The sequence below is a fragment of the Carya illinoinensis genome, chromosome 4 (assembly GCF_018687715.1).
Source record: "Carya illinoinensis cultivar Pawnee chromosome 4, C.illinoinensisPawnee_v1, whole genome shotgun sequence".
NCBI classification, from domain to species: Eukaryota; Viridiplantae; Streptophyta; class Magnoliopsida; order Fagales; family Juglandaceae; genus Carya; species Carya illinoinensis.
This window is the reverse complement of record NC_056755.1, coordinates 14,051,455-14,061,058: the sequence shown is the minus strand read 5'-3', so window position 1 is coordinate 14,061,058 and position 9,604 is coordinate 14,051,455. Positions and strand designations below refer to the sequence as shown.

General features: G+C 31.7%; 1 protein-coding gene across 1 annotated transcript; it reads left to right on the top strand.

Annotated features, from left to right (window-relative positions):
* The first annotated feature begins 5,311 nt into the window (after positions 1–5,311).
* On the top strand, positions 5,312–6,614 carry LOC122308372 (ethylene-responsive transcription factor 3-like). Its single transcript, XM_043121657.1, has one exon. The coding sequence runs from the start codon at positions 5,638–5,640 to the stop codon at positions 6,313–6,315; it is 678 nt and encodes a 225-aa protein (XP_042977591.1). The 5' UTR covers positions 5,312–5,637; the 3' UTR covers positions 6,316–6,614.
* Positions 6,615–9,604: the final 2,990 nt, after the last annotated feature.

Here is a 9,604-nt window from a genome sequence, read left to right as displayed (position 1 = left end):
AGGCTGTTTTACATTAGGCAAAATATTATAGAGGATGGGCCGAACCCTATGGTCGTAGAGGCCACGAAGCTCTTTGCTTTATTGGGGAAGGTGTCCTTTCTTTTTCAAAGAGTCAAAGGTCAACATATTTATCCTTTTAAAGGGCGGTTCTAACAATATAACATTACTTGGTTTTCAGAATTCCACCTCGAAAGACTTACTACAAGTGGATAAAGTTAGTAACTTCAACCAAAAACTGACCCTTTTAACTGCATTGTAATTTTGTGTACTCTTTTTTTTTTTTTATAAAATTAATATAAAAAAATTATTTTTTTAAATTTAAATACCTAAAAATGTTTCTATTACTATAAATTACTATAAAAAGATAATGATATATTTTCAATATGTTTAGAATAATGAAATAAATCGTCCCGCGCTTAGAAACTTTTTTTCCGTTTACCGAGTGTTCAGGAGTCAGGACAAAGCTGGAACACCGGCAGAGTAAGTGAGTCGATGAGTTGACTCGGTCTTCTGGAAAATGGAGAAGGGGACTGAGGAAGCAGGCAGGGAAGGGGGCTTCTGGCTGTGTCAGTGGGATGGTCTCGAGAATTGCCAGGTCCGTGTGGGACCCATCCCTGTTGACCCTGCCCAATTGTTGTGCCTCCTTGAATGACACTTTTACCCTTCTGACTTTTTGATTTTCGGAAAGTGGGTTGAGATATTTATTTCTAAAATGCTCAGGATAACCCAAAAAGAATATATATTTCTTTTTAAATTCTATTTTTATTTTTAGGCTAGAAAATATGTTTTAAAATTATAGATTTTTTATTTATTATGTATTCATTTCTTTTTCTTAGGGGAAGGTTGTGATATTTGTAATTTTTTTTAATTTATGTTTAATCTTCATTGATTTTGGGAATTTACAGTTCAATGACCCTTTTTCTTATTAAATATGCATTAATAACATAATAATAAAAATATTTATTCATATCCGCTTATAAATAGAAGATTAAATGAAAAATTATTATAAAGTTATATGATTAAGAAAATTTATTTATAAGTCTTATTTTTAATGCATCCAACACACTGTTGATGTATAATTTATTTACATTAGTTATCCTAAAAAATTGTTAGTATTTTATTCTTTTTAAGTTGTAATAAATCTCACAACAAGTAGCGTGAAACCCATTAACTATATGATTATAACTAAATGTTAAATTTATATTTAAGTTTCAAATTTTATGTAATATTTTTTCCATTTAAAATAAAATTGTAAAGAGTTGCATGTATAATGTTATATTACGATGCACATGATCGAAAGTTTAACCAAATTAATATTGTATTGGATATTTATTTGTTTAAAACTTTAATTTTGGAAGCATGTCACATTACTCAATTAAGTATCTATGATACATTTGATTGTTTGATCAAAAGATATTCTCATATTGGATGTGCTCAACCAAAAAGGAAAAATGATATATTTAAAGATCACAATAGTTTTAAATGTGCAAGAGTCATATAATTATTTAAAAAAATAAATAAATAAATAAATTTTATTTAAAAATATAATAATTATATAATATTTATGTATTTCATAATTACACATAACATTACTCAATTCCAATCGAGTTATTCCCATGCAAGTCACTTTGGAGTTTGGACCTTCTCTACCTTCATAATCACGAAACTAAAGGAGGGGGGTTGGCATGGCTAGCTTAGATCCTCGCAAGAGTTTTGTTCCCTACGCAATCAAAATTAACCTGTTAAAACGTGCCACTTATATTTGCCTACCGCCTTTAGAGCCTTTACACATTATTACTTGGGTAGTTGGGTATGCCTATTTTCTAAAAGAAAAAGGCGTCGTAAAAGTAGAATTATAAAGTTATATGATTTAAAATAATATATTTAATAGTAAAATTATTTTTATTATAAAATAAATTTAACGTATTATATAAAATTATGTTAATATGTAGATTTATTTTTATAAAATCTAATGTATATCATTTGTCTTTCCAAAACTTGGGATACTCTTTCTCTCGCCCACAAACTTTACAAAATCATTAATTTATGCATTGAATTTAAAACGGCTAATTGATATATATATATATATATATATATATATTGGGCACAGCAATTAGGTACTTAAACTAATCAACATGATTGATACGCTATTGCTTTGAGAAAATTACTGTTTATGAATATAATTATAAAATATGTAAATATTATTTAAAAAAAAAATAAAGTTTATTATTAAAAATAATTCTACGACAGTACTTACACACTCCAAATATCATTTTTTTTTCAAAATGAAAAAATAATACATTGAAGTGATGTCTCGAATATTTATTAAAAATAAAATAAAATCTCAGATATTTATGTGAAAAATAATATTGAATAATTACTGTACGAGCTATATGATCTCTTCATTTCTCACGCTTTTGAGTTTTGGTCTTAAGTTGATAGTGAGGTTTTAGATAAGCCTTTTTGTTGCTCTAATGCTTACAATTCTCATCCTAAATTTGTAACCCTTCTTCCTTCTTGTGTTTTTTCTTACTACTTTCTCTCTTAAAATAAAATAAAAAACACAAAAACCAAATTTTATTCCTCTAAAATAATCATTATGTTCGTATAGTCGAGGTCTAAGTTATGACTCAAACCCAACTTGAGGGGGCGTGTTTAGGTCTCTCCTGTACAATCTCCTAATACTTTGATGCTATTATAGTCATGCCTAGGTAGAGCAGCCACGTTTGATTGCCCTCTCCTGCCCTTTTGCCCAAAAATATCCCTATATTGATCTTCATGTGCATAAATTGTCATTACAAAGCTAACACTTCAATACCTATTGTAAGAAGATTATTACTTCATCCCAAACCCTAATATGTTTTTATTTTTCATAAGCAAAGGAGGTATTCTCGGGACCCTACTAAAGTAAAAAAGTTAAAAAATGAAGTAAAAATACTTTGGTATCAAGTCCTCTTATTGATTAGGCACCAATAGAAAAGCCATTAAAATTTAAAAGTGTGCTTGATTAGTAATCCAAAGTGTTGTGGACCATTTTATTTTGTCCCTCACGACGGGATAATGTATTAGGAAGGAGTATACTTCATTCCACTTTCTTTGTTGTGGGTAAATATATTGGATTTGGAGAATTCAAATAGAAGAAATCTACTTATCATTAGCCTACATCACATATCAATATGTGATTTATTTATTTTTTCTCTTATTATTTAAACACACACATCAATGTCAAGAATAAAAAGCATTTCTCATTCGAATATGCCAAGATCATTTGTCAAACTGATATAGAAATTTGATAAAGAGAGTATGCCTATAGCCATTGGAGAGAAGAATGCAGCGATATAGTTTTTTATGTCCAAGATTCACTCTCTGAAAAAATTCACAACAATAAGATGCATAGAATTAAGAATAAATCTGGAGTGTGAATCATGACCTATATATAATACCTGAATTCTTATTAAAATTATAGACTTCTAAAGATCTGTCAATGACTCAGTTATGTCATTTTTATTGATCACACTCATTAGACCTTATAGACATTATCCAAATTTTATATTTAACAATTATACAATATATGAATTATAATATATGTAGATCCATTAATTTGAATTATTTCTAACAAAGTGAGTATGTGTACTCTGATATATATTTTGATGAAATGAGTTAAGATAAATTCTTAGTAGAGATGAGACTGATCAGCGTTGCTAGGAACTAAGAAAGAATACGGAAGAACGTATCGAGCGTGGATTCCAAGTGCTTGTAGCGGAGGGGTGTGGTTGATCACCTAGAGTGGTGAATATATGCAACATCTCACGGCAAGGAGATATGATAACACGTGATCAGCTCCACATGCCTATCAAAAATAAAAATAAAAACAACTCCTTTCATGATCCGTTCATGGATTTGGCATCATGTGTTTCTTGGAAGTGGTTGGAAAGTTATTGATTGATCTTTCACTCACTCTTGCAATATGAAAACAAGAAAGCTTTGAAAAAATGTATGAATCTTGAAGCGTTCCTACCAAACATTATTTACGTTACATAATTTGATTTGAATGATGAAATTTTGAAAATTACTATCGTTCTCTCTTATGGGAAATGTATAAAGTAATGGGCAGCATTACAGCCGTCAAAATTCTTTATTGAGAAATTCCCTTGACATGTCAAAAGTTTTTTTTTTCATATATTTTTTAATCTCTTTAAACATTACAAAATTATTAAAAAATAATTTCTTAATTATCAAGTAAAAAAAAAAAGATTAGTCGAGACTTACTTTGTCTTGTTAAGAATAATATTTTGTAAAGTAAAAGGGAGAGAGTTCCAAAAAAAAAGAGTAGCACCGCTCGTTTATATTGGTAGTAATTTTTTTCATATTTTTTAATATATTTAAATATTTAAAAAAATAATAATTCACCCAACGTTACACCATAACGTTCACCTTATTCAAAGAAAAATTCTCCTACTACTAATCCTTCCAACCTAGGCATCAGCCCACTATTGCAAATGACAATAATTAATTTGCAATATACCTAATTTATCTAATTCTTAGCTTTTTGTGAAAGTGAATCACTCTAGCAAGCACATCAAAAAAAAAATTGACTACATTGCACCATTTTCTTATCTCGTCGCTTGGCTCCCATCCCAACCATACTTTCTTGGTTTGCTTAATGGATGTCCATAAATCATTCTACCAAGGATCAATCATTCATACCTTTTTCTATAATAAATATTACCATGTCCTTCTAGTTATACAGTTCATTCTGTACAATAACAGAGTGTAAGTATTATATAGTTTTTTGGAAAAAGAAAAAATTTATTATTAAAAAATTATTATTAATTTATATGAGTTTCATATTTATTTATTTTTAAATTAATTATGTTACATTTACACACTCATAACTGTAATTATCATTTTTATTATTTTACTAAAATGCTGGTATCAGATAGTTTATTAAAATATATATATATATATATAAATATAAAAAGGTAGAATAAATTTAAGATTTCAATTTTCATCTTTTACATTTTCGGAAGCCATATTAATTTAAATATATATATCATTGATGAAAAAAAAGTGAGATTTTTGGTTTTATTTTATATAGAAAAATTAATGTTGACACGTTTTTCTTAATAAGTATTATTTTGGTTATTGATTTTTTAATATCTTTTTATTGGTAACTTCCTTTCTGGCTTCTTGACGTATTATAACATATTTATCAATTAAAAAAGAAAAGGAAAGAAAAAAGAAATTGGTCTCATCATCCTCATTTCTCCGTACTAAAAAGAAAAAAAAAAAAAACAGAAAAGAATAGGCATTTCAGTCATTTAGTCCGCCACGATTTCATACTCCTCCCGAATAAAGCAGGCGAAATCATCCCCCCAAGGACCCAAGAAACGAAACCCACCTACACCCACCGGATCTCGCGTTCCTGACGGAGAAAGAAGAAGAAACAGCCGCAGAAAGGCTCCCAGAGAGATAGAGAGTGGAGAGATAGACGAGGAGGTGAAGAACAGCCATTGATTGTCATCTGGAGAAGGTGGCGGTCGTTGCAAATTATTCATAAGCTGTGTTTCCTTCCACCCGGCACCCACCATCTCCAAATATCCCTCTACTCTTTTGGTCCTATTTCGGCCTTTACCCATGCGTCGTGGAAGAACAGCAGATCCTGCAGTGGTTCCAGGTAAAAACTTTTGTCGCGAAACTAATTCTAATTCCCAAAACAAGGCCACAATCAAGGACGTTAAATTTAGGGGCGTTCGGAAGCGACCTTGGGGCCGGTTCGCCGCCGAGATCAGAGATCCGTGGAAGAAGACTCGGGTCTGGCTTGGTACTTTTGACTCGGCTGAGGATGCGGCTCGAGCCTACGACGCTGCGGCCTTGTCCCTGCGTGGGGCCAAGGCCAAGATCAATTTCCCGTTAACGGCTCCTCAGCTGGCCCGGGTTCAGGTCCGAGACGAGGGTGGGTTTTCGGTGGTTTCGGGTAAGTTTGTTAATCAGATTCAACCCCCAGCCAGGCCGACGACGAGCAGTATGAGCAGCACCGTCGAGTCCTTCAGTGGACCAAGGGTGGTGGTCGTCCCGAGGGTCAAGGCCGTGACGCCGCATACGCCCGTTCACCCGGTCGCACCCGAGGATTGCCGCAGCGACTGCGACTCGTCGTCCTCCGTGGTCGACGACAACGACGAAGACTGCGTCCTTACGTCTTCGTTCCGGAGGGTCCTGCCATTCGATCTTAACCTTCCGCCTCCGATGTACGGTGGGGAGTTCGGCCGAAACGACGACGAAGACGATATTCGAGCTACCGCTTTGTGCCTCTAACAAAGCTACGATGGATCGTAGATCTAATGGTCACTTTTTTTTCCCTCATTTCTCCCTGTTTTTCCATCTTATTTTATTGGGATAAAATCGATAATTTGATTTTTTTTTTTTCCTTCAATTCTCAAATCCATCTATGTACTAGATTATCGTGTACGAACAGTTGTATTTGGATTGCTATGCGATCTAGGAATCTCTTCAACTTTCATGGGGTATTAAGCTTTGTCTGTGTCGTTGAAGATAACTAGATCGTAAGTCGATGTTGGATTTAAGAGACCTTATCTTCACCATCCATTTCTTCATATTTTTTGTTCGTGTACAAAAACTATCCTACAAAAAATATAAAAACACAGTTTAGTTTCTGCTTGTTACTTTCATTTTATTTCTGTAAATTACGAGATTAATTAGGGACAGTTTTGGGTACTGCGAATAAACATTTATGAGGGATGAAGTAGGAGGTGGAGGATGAGGATGATCTTGTGAGGGAACTGAGAAAGGAATACAAAGGTGATAAGAACCATTTATTGCACGTGAGAGGAAGGAGCAGATGGTGGTACTTGTGCAGTTCTGGTTAGGCATGGAATGGCCTTCCCTCCCCCAGAGTCCAAGGACAACTGCAGCTCTTGCATCTTTCCAAGACTAAATCATCCATCCATCGATGCTTGTTGTGTCAGTTCAGTTTCCCCCCTTCCTAAGAAACAGAAAATCCATGTGCTAAATGACACATATCAATCCATGTGTCATCAGCCCAATAGAAAAAGAAGAAGAAAGGGAATATGCCTTTCATTGTTTGCTTTAAATTTGTGTATTTATCTTTTGATTCTGATTTTGGCTCTGCATTTGACACATTCATTGGATTCTCCCAAGCATATCCATATTGTGTGTACCTGCACCCACTTTTTTGCTTATTTCCCGTGGAGCACAAAAAGCACTCATTTGGCTTATGGTCTTGTGGTTTCGGTTGCCTTTAATCCATAACCACATCATTCATTCATGAGATAAATCCTGGACAGATCTCTCATCCTTTTGCATCTGTTTTACCCAGAAAAGTTTAAAGGCCTTGGTTTTGTTGCATGGGATGCCGAGATTTTAATCATTTGGTAGGAAGAACTTTGTTTATTTGTTTTGTTGAGATTTTCATTCTTGAGAGCAGATAAAATATAAATGCTTTTTTTTTTTTTTTATTGTTTGTAGTCATACAACTACAAATAAATCCCACAAAATAAATCTAAAAATTGAATTGGTTTTATATAACACATTATATTTGCATTACAATAAAAATAATTCTACAATTGAACGCAACACATCAAATCACAGACGTCAGTTTGTAGAATTAATTTTACTTAACTTTTTGTGATAAAAATATTTTTCTATTGATTGTCACAAATTACCAACTCAACAAGAAGGGTAGGTTTGATACATATGCTATGTGCTTCTCCAAGATAAATATAAAAGAGTAATACTATTTATTAACCAAATTCTCATTCTATTTTCATTTTACTACATAAGATGTAACACCTTATTATGATTGGATAAAAAAGAATCATGTAATAAAAGATTATCGAATAGTGATAAATGTGTCACATCTTATATAATGAGATGAAAATAAGATGACAGTATAATGTATAGAATTTTTCAATATAAAAACATAACAACGGTTAAAAAATAGTTTTAAGAAATTAAAAATCATTTAAAATAGAGGCAAATCTATTAAATGAGAGATTTCTTATATATAAGTAGCTTTAGTTTAATCTAACCCTACAGAATGTTGCCGTCGGTTTGCTAATTGTGTTGACCAAAACCGATCGAGAATTTTCAGGTTTGGTTTTTACGAATGATTTGGTTCTGGAACCAAACTATTAATAATAAAAAATAAATAAATTAAAAATAAAAATAAAAAAATCAAAACGATTTTCCAATTCAAAGCCCAAGGAAGCAAATCCTATTATCTAAATTCAAGTTTCTTGTAGGCCAAATTCGTAATTTTATTTACAATTATAGAGTACAAATATAAATAATTATGTTATATGCTACATATTTAATGATAAACAAATTAGAGTATGAGTATCTACTTTCGTTTCGGTTTGGCATGGAGGATTAAAAAACCGGAATCAAACCGAAAAACTGAAAATAGGGTAAATTCAAACCAAAACTGATCCAACCAAACTGTTAGTTAAAAAACACTCGATTCAACTGCTCGATTCGGTTTTTTTTTGTTCTCTGAGTCCCAAATGTCGTTTTCTTGTGGTCAATAGAAAGAATGTTTCCTAAAACACTATATTGCATAAAAGAGCTTATTGTTGGTGATGATTTCAATGGCATATAATATTTGGGAAATGATATATATAATCTTTAAAACGTGTAAGAATCGCGTATTTTTATTGAAAAAAGTGGAATAAATATAAATCTATAGAAAAAGTCAACTTTTTTAATTTTTACAGTGGACTCTACATTTTTCAAAGAATATTGATAAGAATGTATGACTTTACTTTCTTAGAGCATTCACATTGGTTTAGGCATATGCATATGCAAAATCACATCTTTTGAAGATCTAATTTGTCATACAAGCAAAATTTCCACATTGGCTTATGCAAATTTGAGACAAAATAATAATAAAATATTATCATTTTATTTTATTTTTTTTGCTTTTTTTTTTAATAGGGTTTGATATTCAAATATGTAAAATATTTAAGTAAAATATTTTTTAGGGAGTGAATGAGTAAAATATGTAGCAAAATATTTAAAGGTAAAATATGTAGAAAGAGAGTGGGAGGAGAGAAAAAGAATGAATAAAATATGTTTTAGAGAGTGAATAGTAGATCTTTAAACATGTAAAGGTACTGTTCATAGCTATGCAAATATTTGAAGATGCATAATCTAATGTAGATGAATTTAGGCTCATATTATGCAAATATGACTTTGCATATGCATATACATAGACCAATGTGAATGTTCTTAGAAGTAAGTTTGTTAGGCCAAGAGCATATGGCTCAGATGGCATAAAACTCAATCTCTATAAGAGAGGTCCTGGATTCGATCCCCTCCCCAAATTTTCCAATATATAAAAAAAAAGAAGTAGATTTGTTGGTGGTGTTACGACCACTACTAATATTTTGGCAAATTTTTTTTTTTTTTTAAACGTTGGTTATAGAATATCCTTACCACATCTTTTGTATATGCTACTATTAATTAATATGAATATGAACATATGGTTGTACAGCCATTTGCCATCATGTCTTGTTCAAAATATCCTAAAAGATGAGGGCTTTGCTATTAATTAAATAACGTTTTC

Excerpts from the sequence above, each read along its gene's own strand:
- LOC122308372 (XM_043121657.1), top strand. The coding sequence starts at position 5,638 with ATGCGTCGTGGAAGAACAGCAGATCCTGCAGTGGTTCCAGGTAAAAAC.